This window comes from Sporothrix schenckii (assembly GCF_000961545.1).
Source record: "Sporothrix schenckii 1099-18 chromosome Unknown Cont44, whole genome shotgun sequence".
NCBI lineage: Eukaryota > Fungi > Ascomycota > Sordariomycetes > Ophiostomatales > Ophiostomataceae > Sporothrix > Sporothrix schenckii.
Genome location: NW_015971145.1, coordinates 4393961 through 4416267, shown reverse-complemented (window position 1 = coordinate 4416267; position 22307 = coordinate 4393961). Strand labels below are relative to the sequence as shown.

The 22307-nt window shown below is 53.9% G+C and overlaps 8 protein-coding genes across 8 annotated transcripts; 4 read left to right on the top strand and 4 right to left on the bottom strand.

Moving 5' to 3' along the window:
• Positions 1–5395: 5395 nt before the first annotated feature.
• On the top strand, positions 5396–7237 carry SPSK_08897 (hexokinase; the record flags this gene model as incomplete). The annotated part of the gene is made up of 3 exons (XM_016735483.1): positions 5396–5492; positions 5516–5673; positions 5786–7237. The coding sequence occupies 3 exons, from the start codon at positions 5396–5398 to the stop codon at positions 7235–7237; spliced, it is 1707 nt and encodes a 568-aa protein (XP_016588151.1).
• Positions 7238–7640: 403 nt separating this feature from the next.
• On the bottom strand, positions 7641–9050 carry SPSK_09217 (uncharacterized protein; the record flags this gene model as incomplete). Its single annotated transcript, XM_016735793.1, has 1 exon — positions 7641–9050. One exon carries the CDS (start codon positions 9048–9050, stop codon positions 7641–7643), a length of 1410 nt encoding a protein of 469 aa, XP_016588150.1.
• Positions 9051–11681: 2631 nt separating this feature from the next.
• SPSK_09016 (transcriptional activator) lies at positions 11682–13364 on the top strand (the record flags this gene model as incomplete). The annotated part of the gene is made up of 1 exon (XM_016735597.1): positions 11682–13364. The coding sequence occupies one exon, from the start codon at positions 11682–11684 to the stop codon at positions 13362–13364; it is 1683 nt and encodes a 560-aa protein (XP_016588149.1).
• Positions 13365–14084: 720 nt separating this feature from the next.
• Positions 14085–14647, bottom strand: SPSK_09890 (peptidyl-prolyl cis-trans isomerase-like 1; the record flags this gene model as incomplete). The annotated part of the gene is made up of 2 exons (XM_016736457.1): positions 14085–14552; positions 14615–14647. 2 exons carry the CDS (start codon positions 14645–14647, stop codon positions 14085–14087), a joined length of 501 nt encoding a protein of 166 aa, XP_016588148.1.
• Positions 14648–15197: 550 nt separating this feature from the next.
• SPSK_08894 (minor histocompatibility antigen H13) lies at positions 15198–17049 on the top strand (the record flags this gene model as incomplete). The annotated part of the gene is made up of 2 exons (XM_016735480.1): positions 15198–15539; positions 15631–17049. 2 exons carry the CDS (start codon positions 15198–15200, stop codon positions 17047–17049), a joined length of 1761 nt encoding a protein of 586 aa, XP_016588147.1.
• Positions 17050–17518: 469 nt separating this feature from the next.
• Positions 17519–17872, bottom strand: SPSK_10056 (uncharacterized protein; the record flags this gene model as incomplete). Its single annotated transcript, XM_016736616.1, has 1 exon — positions 17519–17872. One exon carries the CDS (start codon positions 17870–17872, stop codon positions 17519–17521), a length of 354 nt encoding a protein of 117 aa, XP_016588146.1.
• A 494-nt stretch (positions 17873–18366) lies between these two features.
• Positions 18367–19388, top strand: SPSK_09541 (4'-phosphopantetheinyl transferase; the record flags this gene model as incomplete). The annotated part of the gene is made up of 2 exons (XM_016736113.1): positions 18367–18471; positions 18513–19388. 2 exons carry the CDS (start codon positions 18367–18369, stop codon positions 19386–19388), a joined length of 981 nt encoding a protein of 326 aa, XP_016588145.1.
• Positions 19389–19826: 438 nt separating this feature from the next.
• On the bottom strand, positions 19827–20883 carry SPSK_09511 (rta1 domain protein; the record flags this gene model as incomplete). Its single annotated transcript, XM_016736083.1, has 3 exons — positions 19827–20376; positions 20447–20507; positions 20580–20883. The coding sequence occupies 3 exons, from the start codon at positions 20881–20883 to the stop codon at positions 19827–19829; spliced, it is 915 nt and encodes a 304-aa protein (XP_016588144.1).
• Positions 20884–22307: the final 1424 nt, after the last annotated feature.

Genomic DNA, 22307 nt, shown 5'->3' with positions numbered 1-22307 from the left:
ATGAATGATACAAGTTGACGAGACTGAGAAAGTGAGAGCGGGGCCAGCAAATCAGGTCAGAGAGTGCATATACGAGACCGCGAAGAAGAGTGGGGAGGCAGGAACGCCAGAACTGAAAGACAGGAAGGCGGTTCCTGGGCGTAAGAAATTAGGACTATTGCGTCGGCTGGGCAGCGATGGCGCCTGCTAGCTGCGTGATGTTCCTTCCCTTGGTGTTTTGTCCAACCCGCGGTACGGGGATGGCTATTACACGATACAAACATGGGGTTATTTCGGCACGTTCTGGGCTTGCGTCCTGTCCGGTTTCTGTCTGACTGTTCCATGTCTCCTTCCTTGGTCGAGGCTGAAGCAATATTCTACTTTCTGAAGAGAAGGAGCGACAGGAAAATAGATCCAGGAACAGGAACAGGTTAATTACTGCGAAAGGACAGCTCCAGGGAAGGAACGAGTGCAAGACAAGCAAGGAGGGGAGAGGGGCCAAGCCCAACCGCCAATTGTTGGTTGTACGCTGACGGCGGGGCTCACCAGGGGGTAAGCAGGTCCCCTGCAAGTAGTCAAAACGGCCAGGTTGGTCTCACAACATCGACTCAGAGGTAAGGCTGAAGCCGGCCGTTACGATTCTACTGACGGCTTCAGAAAGGTAACGCGAGGCAATTAAGGACATCAGCCCCTGATTAGAGGGGACTGGAACCGTCCACCAGGCCCCCTTACTCTGGATCGAGGAGCAGGAGCATTAGATACGTCGTCGTACATTTTGATTCAACAAGTCTTTGTCTAGCGAGGCAATGACCAAAGCACGAAGCCGAAGAAGGGGAGAACTATCCTGATCCGGACGTATCACCGTCGGGGCCCGAAGAAGGCGTCTGTTGGTTGTTTCGTTTCATGCCCCAAACACACGGCGAACCAACATGTACAGAGTTATTAATTGTGAAAACTACGGCGTGCAGACAAACGGAAGCTGTTGAGGACGGTCACTGCCATGTCGCTAAAACTGTGCTTCGCCTCCCCACGCTGGTGCTCCGTTTTGGACTGCCCCACTAGGCCCTCAGCCGCTTTTTGCGGGGCTCTTGCTTGCCATTTGCTAAGTTTGGCAAGGTAGTGAGGCTGACATTGGGGCATGTCGACTGTGTCGTATTGATCGGAAAGTTTGAGAAAGAGCTAGGAAAATAAAAAGATAACAGTTTTCCGTAGAAGGATGTGGCCGTTTTGAGTCCTCTTCCGTTACGTCTGTTTTCGGATTCCGTATGAAGGCTTTGGTTAGTCGTTTCTCGTAGGACTTTGGCCAGTAGTCCTAGGACTTTCCTAGTTTGCCATGGCGACTTACCATGTTCGCGCTACTGTGGTCGTAATTGGGTGTTACTTGCCAGACCGTTTCGCCTCCTGTTTCTGGGACACTTACTGCCCTGTGTCATATCGCAGCCTTGCAAAGCTTCGTGCATGATTTCGGTGACGAACAGTCGGGAATTTAACGTCGCTCTGAGCCTTCCACGTCGACTGTTTGCTGCTTAACAGTCCTGACAATTCATCGACACCTGCGCACAGCGTTCCTCGCAGTACTTTCCAGAAGCAACCATTCTGCTACATTCATGCTGCAGGTTGCCTGCAACCGTTCCTCTGCATACTTCCCAATCCATCACACAAAGTCTTGGCTTCGCTTCAGTTCTGCGTATTTGTTGTTTGTCAGGCCATCCGACCACCGTCCAGCCGACGCGCTCCGTGCCACAGATGGAGAACGTCGGCTCCGCCACGACGGTCTGCCTCGTTTTCCAGGGCTGTCATTTTAGCGTCTACTTAGAAAAACAACACCAATCAGCCTGCGCTGCTCAGCCTCAAGTCTACATTGTGTCCATTATGCTGCACCTCCCCCCGCAGTGCAACCTTTGATCTTTGGCTGGCGGACATCGAGTGTCAACGTAGCTCTGTCGTGTGTTTTTTTTCCGGAACTTCCTTGTCACATTTGACCAGGATCGGCAGCCATCGTCGATAGTAGCCTGATGTTTTCGAGTGTCGTCATCTTTTTTTTTTTTTGTAGCTCTCGAGCCTGTCGTGGAAGGTGCCGATCTCTTTACCTTGCGCTTTACCTTTTCTCATCGAATCCTCTCGCGACTTTGTACGTCTTCCCTACAGCAGGCCGAGCGTCTGTACTTGGTGTTCCCGTACGATTGCCCAATCAAGTGAGACAACATCTTGTCTTTGAGAGTTGAATTTGACCAAACACCTCCAGCCAGGCCACACCCTCGCCATGCTCACAGTCAAGGCTGATCAACGGCCGTGGGTGTGATTTGGGCCGTGGGGTCTTCAAGACAAGAGAGGTTTTAATGGGTATGCGTTTGACTGTGGCTTTCAATTTCAGCCTCCACGAGTGGCTTTCGACAAGGCTGTCTTCCGTTGCTTCTGTACCACGTCATTATGCACCGGATTTGGCCAAAAAAAGTTACTCTGTCTGTGCCGAGGTCCTTCTTGTTATACGGACACAAAGGGACCCCTCGCCACGGCTGCTCCCGTTAAAATAGCTTTGGTCTCGACGGCATTGTCTGGGGTAGGCCGGCATGGGGATGCAATACATGCAATAATATGTTGGTACTGATATAAAGATATAAAAAAGCGTGGATTTGCATGTGGAAAAGAAGAAACCGGGCAATATTCATAAGATATGGCAATTGGAAGCGCAGTTTCAAAACCTCGGGTGCCGCTGGTCAACAACAAGGCAGTCGCGAACAAGAATTGCTCTTTGCCTATCTGCCCCTCGTTCCTGCCCCTTTCTGCATAATTGTCCTGACTTGTTGGAAAGAATGACGCGGCTGTAGGATGGGGCAGGAAGAGACCATCGCAGCTGCCATTCCTTCCTTCCTGACCTGGTTTTGCTCTTGCCTTGCCCCTTTTGGCGGCGATCGTGAGGGGCCATGTCCACCCGAAACAGGTGCATTTTACACTCTACTTGGCCCCTCCTGCCCCTTTCTACCGTTCTTGGTTGCACTTTCCAGATCTCCATCCCGCCTTCTCTTTCCTTCTTATCACTGACTGTTTCGTTGAAACGGATTATCTCTTTTGACCGCCTTCTTTCTCTCTCTTCTCTCATTTCCTCCCGTGCTTCTATTTCTCGGCTGATTTTCCCGTTTTGCATCGCGACTTTGCCAGCTTGTGTTCCCCATTCTTGCATCCGCCTTTCGTCGGTTTCCTTCGCCATACTACGCCGTGCTCCGTGATCCTTCTGAACATCGGACACTACTTTCATTCTTCACCGGCCAACCACTGCGATATCGCAGTCTTGGGAAACCAGCCTCGCCCGATATCATATCTCCTTCGTGTGTTATCTTTTTGTTTCATGCCCTCTGGCCCTTTTGTGATATATATTTCCTCCCCATCCTTCGCTGGCAGCGACGCCGCGGCACAAACGGCACCCCAGGCCGCCCAGACCCCATAATTTCATCGCTGACGACGATTGCGATCTTATTTTTGCTGCCCTGACGCTTTTCGTCCCTGATCGTTTGTGACGCGGCTTCTTCTTCGGCGATTCTGCGACGGATTACTTGTTTCTAACAGCGGCCTGCACTCCTGGACTCGGCGGCTTTCGGCCCCTTTCTCGCTCTTATTATACGGTGTCCCACTGTCATCTTGTACCAACCAGAGCATAGGCTTCATTTGCCACTTGGGTTTGTCCTGGATTGTGAAGTGAAAGAGGAAGGAATATCGCAATTCCGAAGTGCGTCTTAAACTTCAGTGACACGAGAGACGACTTACACGCGAAGTTGCAGGCCTAATGTGAGTTCTACATCCCTTTTGAGCTCCTGGCGAAGTTGTTGCATGGCCGCAAATGTAGCACCGAAGCCAGAAAGGCTCTGTCCATCATTCCACCAATTCCCCCTTTCCCTCGTGTATTTCCCCACTAAAATCAGACAAAAGTGGGAGCTGCGTTGTTAAACATTGATATGGAGGAGAAAACCCACAAGCTAACACAGAATCCGAAGCTTTGCCCGGGCCTTTTATTTTGGCTCGAGCTTCGTATCTGGTGCCAGCATACTCCGTGGGGTCCGGGGCGCTGCTCTTTTGGTCGCCTTCGTGGTGAATTCTTTTCTTTTTCTTTCTCCTCGTTTTCTTTTTGTCCTTTTGTGGTCCGCGTGCCCTGCACTTCCGCCAGAGAGCGGGTCGCGTTCCTGTGATTGTCGAGGCACCATACCGATGACCTCATATCCGCGAGTTGTCGCCTGCCCACGATACTCGAGTCTGAGCCCGCAGGAGTGACGGATAGTCGGGCGCAGCGGTCCGCGTCCAGACGGGGCATTACACGTCGTAAAGCTGTCGCGCATAAAAAGGCCCAGCGGCGCATCGTGGCGCGCCGCTGACTATGCTCCCGGCCACGACAACGACGATAACCAAGAAGAAGGTCAACAGGGCGAATCAGTTCTCACACCGCAGGACGGCCGTATGATACCACAGCAGCCACCCGCACCGCACGCGACGCTGCTACACGACGTTCGCATTCACAACGCGCTGCAGAACCGACATCCTCGTCCCCTACTAAACCACGGTCCACAGAACAAATCGCGCACATCCACACCTACATCTGTTAAAGCCAAGTCGGCCCGCCTGCAACCCGTGTCGGCCTGCCTTCCTTTTTCTGTTCTCCATGTGTTGTCTATCGTTTCTGTCGTTTCTGTCTTAGTAAGTACCTTTTCTGCTCTTATTTGGGGCCTGTCATTGTACCTGTAGCTCTTCTGCGGGGGCGTTTGAGTGGTCTGCGTCCTTTTGTCTTTCTTTTTCTGTCTTTCCCCTTTTGGCCTCTGTGTCTTTCTTTTTGCCTCCGAGCTTTGTCCCTTAGTGGCCTGTTCCTGCGTGGGTGTGCTTGGTATTAGTGTTTTTCATCGCTCGTGGGGCACACTGGCGACCCCGCAATATGTTCCCTGCGATGCATGGTCTTTTGTTGACCTCTTTTAGCCTCTGAAGATTGTCCTCATGGCCTGGCCTTCCCACACCCTCTTCCCAAATATACGGAAGCTCTGCTCCAAACCTTACTGACGTGGACGTTGGCATGGTTTGACTTAAAGCCCATCGCTGCCTCTCCTCGTACCCTCCTTTCGCGTCTTGGCTTTTGTCTCTTTGTTTCGCACCTTCTTCCCATCTTATTTGCCTTTTGTTTCCTTGCAACCAACCTCACGATCTCAGCACAAAACCCCACCTTTGTATTTTTCTTGCACCGACGTCACCGGCTCCTCTAACCAGAAAACAAACTTCGGCTCTGCAGATTCTCCAATTCCTCCTTCGCGACACCAGTATCTACTACTACTCTCCCTTTCCCAGACCTGGACCTGTTTTCTCGCCGCCTGTCGAGGAAGCAGCTCTCGTCTGCGCAAACCATCCCTTCCCAACAACCCCCCCAGTCTCCGTCCCGCTCAACATGGCGCTCGCGGCCGAGACAAAGCGCATTGTTGCGCAATTCGAGTATTCGGATACTGATGTCAACATTGGCGTCAAGGAGTTCCTCCGCCAGATTGGTATGCATCATTGTCCCAAACAGAGCAACGGAGCTCAATTGAGGCTTGGGCCCCCGCCGACTTCATGATCGACAAGTTGCTGATCGTCGTTTTGCTTGTAGACGAAGGATTGGAGAAGTCCGGCACCAGCATGAGCCAGATCCCGACCTATGTTACGGCTGTCCCCAATGGCACAGAAAAGGTGAGCAAATATAATGGGTCGTGGAACGACCTGAACACAGCCGAATGCGCCGTGAAAGCGGGTCATCGTACCGACATATGTCGTGCATGCATGCATGCTAACAATGCTCCAGGGCTTGTACCTAGCTGTGGATCTGGGAGGCACGAACTTGCGCGTCTGCTCGGTTCGCCTCAATGGCGACAATTCGTTTAGCCTTACATATAGCAAAGCTGCCGTCCCAAAGGAATTGATGGTGGCGAAGACAGCCAAGGAGCTGTTCCGGTTCATTGCGCAGCACATTGACAGCTTCATCAAGGAGCACCACTACGACCACTACGAGCATCATGTTCGCCGCCGCGAGACAATGAGCAACCCTGAGGGCTACCGCGACGAGCACATCTTCCGCCTTGGCTTTACATTCAGCTTCCCCGTTGAGCAAGTAGGCATTAACAAGGGCTTCCTGATTCGATGGACCAAAGGCTTCGACATTCCCGACGCCATTGGTAAGGATGTTTGCGCTCTTCTACAGGAGGAGATTGATCTCCTGCACCTGCCCGTAAAGGTGGCCGCTCTCGTCAACGACACCGTGGGCACGCTCATGGCGCGTTCCTACACCAGCCCCGGAAAGACGGGCGCTCTTTTGGGCGCCATCTTCGGCACGGGCACGAACGGCGCGTACATTGAGAAGCTCAGCAAAATCAAGAAGAAGCTGGAGGGCGAATACGACGAGTCGACGGGCGAGATGGTGCTCAACACGGAGTGGGGTTCGTTTGACAACCAGTTAAATGTGCTCCCCAATACTACGTTTGACATTAAGCTCGACTCCGAGAGCGTCAATCCTGGCATCCAGATGTTCGAGAAGCGCGTGTCGGGCATGTTCCTGGGTGAGATCCTTCGCATTGTGCTTGTGTCATTGCTTCAAGATAAGTCGGTGCAGCTGTTCCACGACGACAATTCGAACCATAACGATTGGAAGTCGACGACAACCATCGCACCCGATTCGGGCATCTTTAAGAAGTGGGGCCTGGACAGTGCGATCATGTCGGTGGCGGCGCTGGACAACACGCCGGACCTGGGCACGCTTCGACAGGAGCTCGATGCGCAACTGGACGTGTACTCGCCATCCATGGAGGATGCGCAGGCGGTTAAGGCGATTGCGGATGCAATCGGCCGTCGTGCGGCGCGGCTTTCGGCGGTGGCGGTGGGTGGTATTGTGCTGCAGTCGGGCCTACTGGCGGATCCTACTTACGGTGGTGAGCCGATTGACATTGGCGTGGACGGCAGCCTGGTCGAGCACTACCCGCACTTCCGCACGATGATCTACGATGCGCTCAAGGTGATTGATGGGATTGGCGAGAAGGGCGCTGAGCGGATCCGGATTGGAATTGCCAAGGACGGATCCGGCGTGGGTGCGGCGCTGATTGCGCTGGTAGCGGCGTCGATGGAGAAGAAGCAGCCGACGGCGGCGGAGTCGCTGAAGCAAGTGCGCGACGAGGCACTCCTGCAGAACTCGGGACGGCAGCTGTCGGCGGTCAACGAGGCGCCCGAGTTGACCACACCCAACGAGGAGGCCATTGACGCATAATCTTGGGTTGACGAAAACAAAAAAGGCACCATGTTTAGAGGAGACAACAAAGGAGTCGGTTTTTATTAGCAGGAGCATTTTTATTGCGGCCATACTATTTTTTATTTTTATTTAAGTCGTTGTTGCTTACATCCACATCGCCATGACAGTATATAAGTTCATCATTTCATTCTTTCGTTCATCACCACCACATTACCACCTGTTCTTCCAAAGTATTAAGTGTATATGTTGTGTTGTCTATAGCTTTTGGGCTTCAGATGGACCACCTCAAAAAGATGTCGATGCGTTGTACGGAAAAAGATGTCGATGCGTTGTACTCCGTACATATTGTTCATTGTCTCCCAAGTCAAATTTGGATCCGAACGCCAGACTAGTATCCATTCTCCTGTTCGTCTCTCCTCTCCTACTGGAACATCGCTGCTGGATAGGCCCGTTCGCGCTTCTTTCGCCCAGTTGAGCTGCTGCTTCTTGAGGACGCTTGTGACCCACTGGCAGGCGGTGGGGCCAGCAGTGCAGACGTGCCAGACGGCAGTAGGCTGTCACCGTTTTCGGCGGCGGCGGTAGTTGTTGTTGACGCCGTCGTTCTATCGGCCAGGTTGTTTTGCGACACTTTCCGCGACGGGTTGCGCGACGAAGCAACGGAAGCCGAGGTTGATGCATTCGTGGACGGCCCCGATCCCATCATGTCGGCCGGCAGGTCGTTCCACTCGGTCTCGGGGCGGCTGTTCTGGTAGGACTGCGAGCGACCGTTTGGAGGAGGAAGCGGTGGCTGGGGTGGAGGAGGGGTGGCCTGAGCGGCAGACGCTGCTATCTTTGCGCGCTGTGTGGACTCGCGCACGAGCTGGGCCACGGAGGCATCGCCCGACACGTCGCCGGAGGTGGCAGTATCCGGCACGTCCCGCCGCACGAGCCAGGCAGTGGCCGGCCGCAGAGCAAAGTAGTAGTTCTCGATGGGCGCGTCGCCCTCGCGGACGAACTTTCGCGCGGCGTACCAGGCCACGGCGTCGTCGTGCTCAGTCCAGACATGGGCAAAGACGGATTGGACAGGCCCTGTCGAGGCCAGCGGGCCGCCCGGAACGGCGGCGCGCTGGTTGAGGGCCTGGGCGGTGGCAACAATGCTGTCCATGGCAGCAGTCATGAGTCCGCGGCCGCGGTAGGGCGAGAGCAGGCCGAGTGACCGCACGTAGACGGCGAGGCCGGTAGAGGCGCCGGTTGCAGCAGCGTCGCGTCCTTTGGCGAACGGGCTGGGCTCCAGCAGGCACACGATGCCACCCACCACTTTCCCATCGTCGCCGAGAACGATGCGGTTGAAGAGCGACGCCAGCCGCGAGGTGTCAGTGACGAACTTGTAAAAGGAGTCCGGGTAACGCACGGGCAGCAGGATGGCGTTGACGCTGACGAGGTCGGGTATGTGGATATCGCGGGGGAAGACGATTTTGTTGGAGGGATAGGAGGAGGCGAAGCCAATGTTTCCATCGCCGAGGTCGGTAGCCCCCGCGTTTTGGAGGATACTGCGGCCATAGGCCGGGGTAATGGGGGCCAGCTTCACTTGGTGCTCGGGGCTGCCGCCGGAACGCATGGCGGCCATGTTGGGCGGTGGGGTGTAGCCATTGCCATTTCGTGCGGAGGGCGGCGGAACAAAACGACTGGAGCTCGGAGGTGGTGGCCTCGGCTGGAACTGGGGCTGCGGTAGTGAATGTGAAGAGGCTGGCGTGGGCTGGAGCTGTGGTTGAGCTTGAGGCTGAGGTTTGGGAAGCTCATTTGAGGAGGACGAGCCAAAAAAGGAGAGGATGGAGCGCTGGTTCGGCGGCATGGTGGGGGTGCGGCGGAGATGAAGCTGAATGGGAGTATATAAAGGTGAGAGGCAGCAAAGGGAAAAAAAGAGGCTTCACACAAAGGTCATGCCCAAGCGGTAAACAAACACTGTTGTCAATTATCGCGACGTGGGGTTTTCGAGGCTGTCGACATTGGTGGCACTAGATCGCCTACTAATTGAAATACGTGGGATGGCAGAGTGGGAGCGTGTTTCGGTAACGCGACGTGCTAAATGGGCTGGCATTTGGGTGGTCTAGGCCTGGCGACCTTTGGCTAATTCAGCACCTATTTCAATCGCACCTTCTGATTCTTGTACTACAGTCAGCCAACCACAGCCGGACTAATAACATGTCGTAACTGGAGACATTCAATTAATAGACCGGCGCTACTGACTGGCAGCCACGGCCAAAACACCTTTGTAACGTGTCACTGCCCTCGTACGTCAACCAGTCGTTGAACAATCTCAATTGGCAATACGACATAAAATGGAAGCGCGATTGCTTAGTTGGGCGATTACGACATCTTGGGAAGGCACCCTTAGAGCCTCACAGCAGGCGCAGAGCATCTCCAGCGATGATTGCTATGCCATATGGACGGCACGAGGATAGCATAACTGTACCGTGTCCAGATAAGTTCTTGCTGAAATCTATTATTTTGGGCTTTGCTATTCTCGTTGCATCTTTTCATCACCTTTCAGCTTTCGTCTTCCTTCGTTGTCCTCCGCTCTCAGCGCTTTTGATCCAAGATGTATGCCAAGTGCTCACGTGACCGCTTTTCACGTTGAGAATCGCACCTTGCATTTTCTATTTTGGGAGAAAGGCGACACGCGACAAGTCTCTTGCACGTTCAGTTACAGTTGTGCAAGTTGTGCAGCGTCTTTTGCCACCAATGGCACTCACACGACCATACGAAGTATTTTACTATTCGGTAGACAACGTAACGACATAACGCGGGCTCCTCAAGTGTTGTTTTGAAACCTACTCCGTAATTAACACATCTGCTGTTCAGGAAGCTGAGGCTGTCTGCTAAGACGCAATGACAACTCTGGCCGTGGCCCACAGGACAGTGTATGATACTAACTACGGTTGTGTGTCGGTGCGCACGGCGTATCGTGTTGTCAACCACATGTCTGTGTGTAGACTGGCAGCTGCACCTGCAGATGAGAAGCTCTTCCTCGTGGATGACATATGCTAGCGCCTGCATGCCCACTGTAATTTCTCGTATGGGGCAAGAAACATGTGAACCACGTCGCGCCAAAGCTTTTGCGCCCGTGCCTTGCCCCCTAATCCCTAGCGCCCCTTTCGGTAAAGGAAGACATGATCAAGGAATATGCCCGTAGAAAGGGACTATTTTTTTTTTTTTTTAAAAAAAAAAGTCTTGGACATGAGCCGAAAAACAACTTTAATGATACGGAGCCGAAGATATGAGTTCATGTCTCTTTTGCTGTAGAGATGTAGCAGGAAATGTGCTGGATAGAGCAACATGACCTACCTAGAGTCGATGCACATCGACAAAAGTGTCATATAGCTTACAAACATATTTCTTCATAGATTCATTTCAGACCATTCTCAGTCTCTATACATTTACGTCGGAACTAAGTTGAAGGTCGTGCCTGCAGCTTAGTGGTCTGCGGCGGCGTATATGTGGGCCTTGCCACTGCCAGACTCTGCTGAATTTGCTGTTTCAGGGGCTACTGAACCGTGCTTCCACGTCGTTTCCGCAGGCGCAAAAGTGGCCTTTACTGGCCTGTTGTCCACTGTAATAGAACTGATAAATTGATACGCCTAAAGACCATTAGGCCCCTCGGCCGTGCCGCCGCAAGGCCCGGCCAAAGCACCCCAGCACTCTTTCCCTGTCGAACCATCCCTTGCTGCGCTTGGGCATTCCTGCCTGTCGTGTCCCTGTTTCGCACCATATCCGATCTCGAAATTCCCCCATCACGAAGATCGCACAAAATCTCACGAATTCACACCTTTAGCAAATTCTCGACAGCATACCGGAACCAACCTCGTTTGCCTCCAAACCCGGCCACTCTCGCCGTTTTGTGGCCCGCCGAAAAACCTTGTCCACGAACCGATTGCACTACGAGCAACTATCTTGACTGTAGCTTCTGCAATGGTTTTGCCTAGCCCATCTCGACGTCAACCTTCGACCCTTTAACCTTATCCTCATCTCTATCGTTACCTTGACCTCGACAGCTACCCATCGTCACACGCCAGTTGTTTATTATTTTGCCCACTCAATTCGGCACTCGGGGAAATACCTGCCGCTCCATCACCGTCAACGGCCACTCCACTGCCGTTGCCCGATTTCTCACCATTTGCTCACAAATCCCATCGCCGGCTAATTCGTTCGTAGCCTCCGACCTGCGTAACAACCGAAACGTTCCCGCAAATCCTCACAACACCACCACCTGAACACCCCCCTCCTCCTACTATCGCGCAGCCTTCGACGTACTGTCCGACTCGAGCTCCCCTTTGCTTTGTCCGACAGCAAAACCGCAAACAGCCGATAGCAGGACCACGTTTATTCATGCAAGTTGAGAAATACCACCGACAATAATACAGGCTCTCGCGAGTGGCCCAGTTGGACTGCTCCCTCTTGATCTGGCAACAATCCACCGGGCACCATGTCTGGAAACGACACCGGCCGGGCCGGTGTCGTCACTGCCCCCACCGATGGCAACGGCATGGACAAGCTGGCCAGCGCCATCCTCGACGACCTGCTCTACAACGTGATACACGATCTGATTATGAAAACCCATCGGGACGAGAAGCAAGCCCGTGCTGCCACGGCTGCTATTCGTGTTGAAACCCTGGCTGCTGAGGCCGCTCAGGACCTAGCCGGTGCCACCGGCGAGTCAAAATCCGAAGGCCACCATGAGACCGACGCCGCCCTGTACGAGAGCGGCCAAGTCACCCTCAAGGCCAATCCTCTCAAAACCACTACCGACATTCTTTGTCCGCGCTGCCATCTGCCACGTCTGCTGTACCCCACCGACGGCCGCGGCGCTCACAAGCCCGACCCCAACGTTACCTACTGCAAAAAGCATCCATACATTGACAAACCCGGATGTGATATTTACGGCCAGATGTGGGTGGCGCCCGGTCCCGGGCGCGGCAAGAAGAAGAAGGACTTTGACAAGAAGGTCTCGGCCGCCATCCACGCCGCCACCACCGGCTTTGACGGCGACGACGGCAAACCGGGGAGCGCCAACGGCACGGGCGAGCAACGACCACCCAATGTCCTGTCCTTTCCTTCGGCCACCTGCAGCAAGTGTAAGCGGTGCATTCTTGTGTCACGCCTGAACAATCACATGGGCTCGTGCATTGGTAACAGCGGCCGCAACGCGAGCCGGGCCGCTGCCGCCAAGATATCCAATGGTGGCAACGGTGCGACGGACAATACACCGCCTTCGAGTCAAAAGGGCACCCCCATGCCCAGCTCTCAGGGCAGTCCGCGGAAACGCGACGCCGACGACTTTGACGACGACAACGGCGGCGGAAACTATGATGAATCTGACATGGCGGGCGGCAGCGGCAGCCAGAGCACCGCCAAGCCCAAAAAGAAGTTCAAGTCGTCCGCTTCTGTCTCCGCCGCTGCGTCCCAAGCTGGTGGCTCCGGCAGCGCCACGCCCTCCGTCTCGTCGAGCCAGGGGCTGTCTGCCGCCTTGAACAAGAAGTTGACGCTCAAGATGAAGAATGCACCTGGGTCGCCTGCCCCTGCCGGCTCCGCTGCTGGCCCTGTCAAGAAGCAAAAGGCCAAGCCGAGCTCGGCTCTCAGCTTTGAGCGCAAGATTGATGACAACTATGATGATGACGACGACGACGAAGACGACGGTGACGACGGCGATAATGGTGACAATGGCGATCACGATCGTGACTATGTCGACGACGACGATTTTGGCCGCGGGCGTCTGAGCGGCGATGACGACGACGACGACGACGACGATGTTCGTCGCAGCTTTAAACCCAATGGCCACGGGGGCAGGAGCAACGGTGCCACGATGGGCGCTTTTTCACTTGGGGCCAATGGCAAGTTGAAGAAAAAGAAGAAGCTGGTCGAAGGGCCTCCATCGGCCTCGTCCACACCCACCTCATCGCCCCCCAAGAAGACCACCAAGGTCCCCGTACCCCCAATACCAGGCAACAAAAAGGTCAAACTCGTCGGTGGTGGGAGCTTGGGCAGCGGTATCAACAGCAAGGCGACGCCTCTTTCGCCGCCCGCATCCAAGAATGGCAGCGGCGGTGGGGTGCGCGACCTGGATGCCGGCTCCGAGTCGTCCGGCACCATGTCGTCGCCGAGGGGCTAGGCCGGTCATATACACTTTCTGTGTCCTATTTCTGTCGTCTTTCGTTGGCCGGAACACGGACCAGCCTACGTATGATTTCCTTGTTTAGTGCGTACTACAGGACGCCTGCATCCAGGTTGGAAGTAACCGGCTAGGGGCGTCAGGCTGCTGCGAGGCGTGCCGTTTCCTTTTTTTTTTTTCTTTTCTTTCATGCTCGTGGCCTCTACAGGTGACTTCCACCTGCTTAGGCTGGGCCATCTTGTTGACCTTCTAGTACTTTTTGTCTATTTCTATCCGCCTTTCTATACGTTCTTCTCCTGCTATCATTCATCAAGGCTTACGCCGGATGTGCTGGCTTAAGGACGGGATTCTTTGCGTTGCTTTCTTTGCATATCATGGCCTGCCGAATTACAAACAACAGCTGGGTGTTGGCCTACTTTTCATGCCCTCTCTCTTCTGCTTTCCTGCTCTTCACCACATTTTCCATATATCTTCTCATTGCCAGGAGAATTAAAAGGGTGGCATCGTATAGCGACCGTGAAACGGTCCGGCGTTTTTGTGTTATTTTTTCTGGTATTTTTTGAATCTTGAGCTTTGGGTTTTCAGCACGAGTACCAAGTCTTTGGCAGTCTTGTATCGAGTTTCTTATCAATCATTAATACGACTGGTTTTCAACCATATATATACACGTATATCCTTCTTGTCCTGCTACATAAGAAAACCTCACCCTTTCCCTTGCACCTACTCCTCCTCCGGCTTGGTCACTCGCGCCTTCTTCAACTGCAGCGTTTCCCGCGGCCGGTCCTCAGCATCCGTCGCGACCTGCCCCATCCGCCGGAGCACACCCATTCCTGATTGCACCCGCCCAAAAATTGTGTGCTTGCCGTCCAGCCACGGCGTCGGCGCCAGCGTGAGGAAAAACTGACTTCCGTTCGTGTTCGGCCCCGCGTTCGCCATGCTCAAAACGCCTGCCCCTGTGTGTTTCAGCTGCAGCTTGCTCGAAGCCGGCGCGATCTCGTCCTCAAACTTGGCTCCGTAGATGCTCTCGCCCCCGCGACCGGTCCCCGTCGGGTCACCACCCTGCACCATAAAGTCGGCAATGACGCGGTGGAACACCGTGCCGTCGTAGTAGCCGCGCTCCGCGAGCGTTGCAAAGTTGCGGCACGTGCGAGGCGCGTGTTCTGTGTAGAGCTCGACTGTGATGGTGCCCTGCGACGTGTGAGCAAGGGGAGCTACGACGTAGTGGGTAGAGGACTGAATGATTAACCTACCATGCTAGTATCAAGCGCCACTGTTGTAGCCATGATGGTGAGTGGTATGAGAGCTGTTTTGACTTGTGTAAAGTTGTGCTGTGTTCCTCGTGCTAAAGGAATATTTGAGTAATGGGAGCGGGATTCTGGCGGAGTGTAAATTATGATAAAAAGTGCCGATACAATAAGATCTGTACACCTTGTGAGATTCTAAATGTCAAGTAGCAGAGGTGCTTCTTTTCGTTGACGCTGGTGAGACGTTGTGCTTGGAAAGCTTAGAACTGATGAAGGTCCAAGGTACAGAATAGATCGTAGTCAATATGACTAAGCATCATTGGTGAATCTAACTGGCGCCTGTACCAGTGGCCCACTTTTAGTGTGCAACTGCACTATGAACAGCCCTGTTAAAGGCGGCCACATATGTAGGACAGCTAAAACTATACTCAAGTCACAACCTTCGTTTACATCATTTTGTCACCCAAGTATTTACTACTACCGATATTATTACCAATCTACAATACAGAAAAGGTCAGATGCGACAGAAGCGACATTGGTGATAGAAACGAGAGTAAAACCCGAACCTACAGGCACCTCTCCCACGACGATGGACGAGCTTGCCCTGAACGGCACGCTCGCCGGCGACGCCCTGGCCAACATCACAGCCAACATCACAGACAACTTGGCGGCCAGTAATATGACACCCATGGCAGCAGCGCGCGCGGCCTTTTCTCTGTCGGACCCGTCAACCTTTGCACAGCTTCTGTATGCCTACCGCCACATGTTTATTATGGAGGCACGCATCCTCGGCCTCGCCCTCGGTGTCATCTACCTGGGCGCCCACGCCTCGCTGTCTCGGCCACACTCTGCGGCGCCTCGGGACGACGAGAGCGACAAGGCTGACGGTGACGGCAAAGGCACGACGAAGAAAAGGAAGCGCACGGCCGATGTCGCCAAGGAGAGCATCCAGCTGAAGGACGCGCTTCTGATGCCTTTTTTTCGCGGCCGCGGCTCTCATCGGCTTCTACTACCTGATCCAGTACATGCAGGATCCGGCGCTTCTCAACCGCATACTGCGCGCATACACGTCGCTGATCGCTGTGGCAAGCGTAGGCGCGTTCCTGGGCGGCGGCCTAAGCTTGGCCTCATCTCTTGTCTTCCCCAACGTGTGGACATCGCGCCGTGATGGGCACTTGCACCGGGTGGACGGCAGCAAGCGCGCGCAGTGGGTGCAGAAAGCGACAGCATCGGACGCTCCCAGAGCAGCGAACGATACCAGTGCTTGGGAGCTGGATCCGTCTCGGACGACGCCATTCCCCGACATGCTGGCGGCGCCCATTTCTTGGCTTCCGGCATCATCCGCGGCTCGCGTGACATCTGCCTCGTGGGCTTTCCGTCGCCTTGTCCGCGAATCGTGGTCGATCCATATGTCGTTGCGCGGCGTTGGCGAAGAGGAAATCGAGGGCTTGACGATTCACGCTCTCATTGGCATGGCACTGGCCGGCCTGACAGCGTACCTGTACTACTTCGTCGGACTCTTCCCCTCGCTGCTGAACAACATTATGGGCCTCGGTATGAGTTACTTGTCGCTACAGCTGGTGTCGGGCACGTCGTTTGCAATCGGCTCGACGGTGCTGATCGGCCTCTTTGTGTACGATGTCGTCATGGTGTTCTACACGCCGTTCATGGTGGCCGTGGCCACCCAAGTTGACGCTCCTATCAAGATCGTGGCCGGGTCGGGCCCGCAGACAGGCATGTTGGGACTGGGTGACATTGTGGTACCAGGCATCTACATGTGCCTGTGCCTTCGCTACGACCTGTACCGCCACTACGCACGGCAGATCAAGCACGTGGACACAACTCTTACGGCGGAGGTGGCCAATTTGGCGACGGACGAGGATAAAGCGACTACGACAAAGACGACCACAGCCACCCGCGAAGTGAAGCCCCAGTACATTGATCCCCAGGGCCGTTGGGGCGATCGACTGTGGACGTCCGGCGCCGCCACGGCAGTAACAACGGCCGGACTGGCGGCTGCGCGGTTTTCCAAGCCCTACTTTTACGCCTCAATGGTCGCCTACGTCATTGGACTGATGGCGGCCATGGCCGCTATGCTTATCACGCGCAAGGGACAACCCGCGCTCTTCTACCTGGTCCCTGCGCTTCTAGTGGCAACGTGGGGCCGGGCGGCCGTGACGGGCGACCTGAAGGGGATGTGGGCGTACACAGAGGACGACTCGCAGGACACCAAGGACGTGGTTGTCGAGGTGGATGCGGATGGAAAGCCGATCAAGGCCGACGAGACGAAGGACGAAAAGAAGGACAAGAAGACGGATGGCAAGGATGACCAGAAGAAGAAGGAGAACGAGAATGAGAACGACAACGAGACCGGACGGGATATCTTTGTGTTTGCCATCCGTGCGCCACCCGAGTCGGACTTTTTCGAGATGGACATTTGAGGGGCTTTAGATACCATGCCGCGATAGAAGAGGTCTTTCGAATAGAAAGCGAGGATAGATGCTGGCCGTCTTAAATACTTCTAAAACAAAATAAAATGAATATTGAAGATTTTCACATAGTTGGAATAAATGAATGCGAGACAAAAGGACCTTCCAACAAGACCAATATTCGCGGACATGGATTGTATTGATTCGGCTCCCCATAGACACACGGGTCCCGTGCGCCTAAGCAAATATTATGTAATATGAAATACGGCCTCTGATTGGCCCGCAAGAGCGTGTCAATAAAAAACCTTATGTAATCGCAAAACATCGCCAAAAGCATCGCCAAAAGCATCGCCAAAAGCATCGCCAAAAGCATCGCCAAAAGTAAATAAAACGTAGTATAAACCACCAAATAAATTATGTGCCCTCCGAATACCCTAATCCAATGGCTGAATCCTTTCACGAATGCTCTGTAGCCTTGCATCTACTCGCTCCGCATGTGCCATTGCAGCCTGCACCTCCGCTTGAGCCTCTGCGGCGGCGGCCCGTGAAGTTCGTCCAAAACGAGTCCTCCGAGTACGCGGTGTACGGGCCGTCGATTTACGGGAGGTCCGTGTACGCCGCCGTCGGTGCCGTGGTCCACCGCTCTCCCAGATCGATCATAGGCGTACGTCACTACTCTTTTATTTAATTTATATTTTATTGAACGCCCCGTAACAAAAGCACAACCGTGCGAAGCCGCCCAGGCGTTGATCGACAGTAGGAGGGCTTCTCGTGACTCGTATAGATCTTCAGGAGGGAGGGCGGGAGGAGGGTCGGGAGGAGGGTGGGAGGCCATGGTCGTTGGCGATGCTGTTGGCGATGCTTTTGGCGATGCTTTTGGCGATGCTGGCGATGTTTTGCGATTACATAAGGTTTTTTATTGACACGCTCTTGTGGACCAATCAGAAGCCGTGTTCATATTACATAATAAAAAATTAGACACACGGGACCCGTGTGTCTATGGGGAGCCATTGATTCACTGAGATTACGTAATCTGTTTTGTTGGCAACACAACCACGCGGCTTGGCCCGTACCAACAAACAGTTTCACCACATCTATCTCAGCAACCGAGTGTCATACTTTCGCTATCAATCTTTGTTTCTCACGTAGGCCCTCTTAGTTTCTCATTTGGACACAAATTACGCGAATTTGTGCTTGGATCATGGCATGACCAACTCTACTTGGAGTGAAAAGCGACCCACGATAGTCTCCAGTCGCTCCTACCTCACTTACCCTGGTGGCGCGTGCCTTCCTTTTACGATATCCCACCCCCTATCTACCTGCTTCCCTATGGAGACTCTCGCTCCTTCTTCTCGGCCGGTTCTCGTACAATGGATTGTTGACACTCGCACACTCTGGCCTGAAGCCACACAAACTCGCCAGCTGGCGACTGTCGTACGACGCCCACTCGTTCCCTTCTTTGTTTTCCACGTCAGCTAACAGACAAGGCCTCCCGAGCACTTGAGGCTCTCTTGACTGATGAAGAGCGCGCCGGCGTGCTCAAGTACTTCCACGTGCGGGACGCCAAGATGGCGTTGGTATCGCAGCTGCTCAAGCACCTGGTCGTGGCTCGTTGTGGCCATGCCGACGGCCGTGCGCCTGTTCCGTGGCGTAAGACGGTCCTCTCTCGGGGCACGCACGGAAAGCCAGTCTACTATGTTGACCCCAGCAGCAAAGCGCAGCCAGTCGTCTTCAACGTCAGCCACCAGGCCGGCCTTGTGGTGCTGGTTGCTGTGTTCGGTGGTGACGACCTGGGGGGCATTGACGTGGGCATTGATGTGGTGTCGCCGACGGAGCGCCGCACGCGTGATTTGCAAATGATTGCCGACGCAAATGCCACGTCCCCGTCCTCCGGCTGGCCGCATTTTGTGGATGTGCACGCCGACGTCCTCGCGCGCAGCGAAGTGCGCTTCCTCGAGAATCTGGCAACCCGTGACGACGACGAACTGCTGCGGGCGTTTTATGCGTTGTGGTGCCTGCGTGAAGCCTATGTCAAGATGACCGGCGAGGCTCTCCTGGCAGAATGGCTCGCCGAACTCGAGTTCAATGCGTTTCAAGTTCCCAAAGCTCCTGGCCCAGCAAAAGGTCCTCTTTTCCAGGGCGACATGGTGACAAAGCATGACGTCCAGTTCCGCGGTGCGGCCGTCGGCGACCAAGTCAACGTGTGCTTGCGCAGCGTCGGCGTGGACTACATGGTATGCATAGCGGTACGTTCCAGGCCGGTCGAGACAGCCCTGGCGCTGCCCACGACTGACGCGCTCGAGGTGTTGCAAATGGACGACATTCTGGACTTTGCGGAGCGATATGGATGACGGACACGAACGTCTATGAGAGCACCAAGAACATTGCCTCGGGCCTTTAATTATTTAATTTTATGTTATTTATATTGGAGACGTAAATGCAAGACATGACAATGGAAACAGGTAAAAATCATAGAAGCGAACACGCAAGGTCAACAAAAAAAAACAGCGGCTATGGTATCCAATGAAGATGCCTCTGAAAACAGAGGGTGACCAACAAAACAATGATAGAAAACAAAAGAAACCCTTCAAGCCACATTGCCCGTGGCAAAGCCAGCCGTTCTATATTGGGCAGTGGCCCCATATTCCAAAAACCAAATCTAGTGCGCAGTTTATATAATCGCCTACCGTTTGACGAACCCGACAAGAAATCATGGTTGCACGACTCTTTCTCTCTCTGTTTCTCTCTTCAGAACACTTGACGGTTTATTGTCAATGGGACGCGTTGATTTAGGCAGACGGCCTGTCGATGACGCTGTTCATCTCGGTTCCCGAGACGCTGTAATCCTTTGTCCGGCCGCCCTGCAGGCCAAACCCTGGCTGGCCGATAACCAGGGAGAAGACGGCGAGGACAATCATGACACTCTCCAGGCCGTAGAAAACGGATTCGTTGTGGAAGAGGGCGCCGCTGTAGCCCTCGCTGAGCTCGTCAATACGGTAGATGCACCGCACGAGGATTAAAAGGATGGCGGCCCAGAGTCCGCCCATGAAGAGCCGGAAGCGGCCGGGGTTGGCGAGGTGGGTGCTGAGGCCGCTGTTGCGTCGGTAGTAGCGGACGAGGTAGTCGGCGGAGAAGAAAATAAAGATGACGAGGGTGAAGACCTGGAAGGAGAGACCGAAGAGCGACATGTTGACGCCGAGACGGTCGCCGCCGGACGAGGTGGAGCTGAGGGCGCCGCCGGCAGCCTGGAAGATGAGCGAGATGACGTCGCAGGGAATAAAGAACCAGATGAAGAACTTGGGGTTGAAGCGGGCGAGCGAACGGTCGAGGAAGTCGATCCTATGGTTCAGTCAGCAACGGAGCGAGTCAAGGTATGGATGCTACCGCGCAGTTAGCGGAGGGCACGTACGTTCGGGACAGAGTTACATAGATGGCGGCACAGATGAAGACGGGAGCCGTGGTGATGCAGACTGGGTTGTTAGCTTGCTATTCACTGCCGGTAGTTTGGTGGCTTCGTGGCTGGGTTGGGTGTCTCGACGTACTGATCTGGATGAGGAAGCCATTGAAAGAAAACGGGTTGCCGTGCATGATAATACGGCCACTGTAGCCAATGATTTCGTCGATGCAGCCGAGAATCATGGGAATGGCAAAACCGCCGAGGGTGTGGCGCCAGCGAAGGCCTTCGACGGCGTGAACAACGAGGGCGATGGCGAAGAGAGCAATGAAGACGGCGCTCGCCGGGATGGACGGCTGGTACTGCAGGATGCTCCACTCGACGGGGCAGACCGCGAGCGTGCAGTTGGCATCAGAGCCGTAGGCAATGTAGCCGTCGGGAAGACCGCTCATGGTGACTGTTAAGAGACGGACGTGAATCGGATGGGCGAGGTATTTAAAATACGTTTGTATGTAAAACACAGACACAAAACCGGCAGGTCAGGGATTGAAAATGAGATGCCGGGAGACAAAGACGAGGTAAATGAACGAGCAAGGTTAATTCAATAACGACGAGGCAAAGACAGAAGGAGAATAAAAAAAGGCAGAAAATGTGAGAAGTCGACAATAAAGGCTGTCGTAGGCGAAGCGAGTTGTAGATCGCGGTAGGGCTGGGAAATAAGGACTAATGAATGAACAACGGTTGAGGGAAAGAAAAATGAGGGACAAGAAGACAATATAAATATCCAGAAAATCAAAAAGGGGACGAAACAAAATAAAGGCGAAAAAAGAAAGGGACGAAACGGTAGTCGACACTGGACGGGGGTAAGCATGCGCGATATGCGAACGAGACTGGTCAATGCTGGCCAGGGGGGTGTGCGGCTCTGGAATGGCGGAGACTGTGTAAATAGAGAAAGGAGCGAAAAATAAAGAGACGATAGGGCTGGGGTGTGATTGCAAAACGCAGCAAAACTGTTTGGTTCGGCCTCGAAATGGGAGTGCGCCTCGCGTCTGCCGTGTCTCGATTTGCTGGTAAAAGGTTATTTTTTATTACTTTATTTTTGTTCTTGTTGTTTTGGTAGCTTCGTGCACAGTCGCAGGGGTTGCAGTCAGGAAGCGAATGCGGGTGCCAAGCTTGTCGTCAGTTGTTGAGGCTGAGGGCAGAGAGTGAGGAAGCGAGTGCCACAGGAACTAGGCAGAAAAGACTGAAGTCGAAGCATGATTGTCGATTACAGGACGACGGGGATGCATGAAGTAGCCGGCCAGTATCGATATCAAACGGAAGCCGGCATCATAGAGGCACTATTTCGTACGGAGTACGGGTTTAACCTGTCGTTTGTCGCCTTTCGTTCTGTTTTCTTGGCGCACATATCAAGTTACATACACTGGTGCAAAGCTTTTAAAAGTCCGGTTTTAGTGATGCCTTTTTTCGAAAAATTATTGCCTACTCTCTTTCATCCCTGTCTCCTTTGTTGTGGTTCCAATGTGGTGGTTTTTTTTTTTTTTTTTTGGTGTGTGTCTCTCGTCTTTTGACTTGCCGTGAACCTATTTAGTTGGTCGTTTTCGCTTTCGTTCCTGCATGGCATTGGTCTCTGTTTCAAACGGACAAATATTGGGGCCAACGGACCGTTTCGGTATACAGTCTTACACACTAATTCAACGCCCGACACTATTACGTGGCCTGCCTCAAATGAGAAAGAATACACGGACGTCGCTGGACGGAACATAGACCGCTAGGCCGAGTCTTCTTGCTTGTTACCTCTCAGTTGCGTATTGTTTCCTTCTGCATCACCTGTTTTAAGCGACTTGGGAATGCTTTGGGAATCAGGACCAGGAAA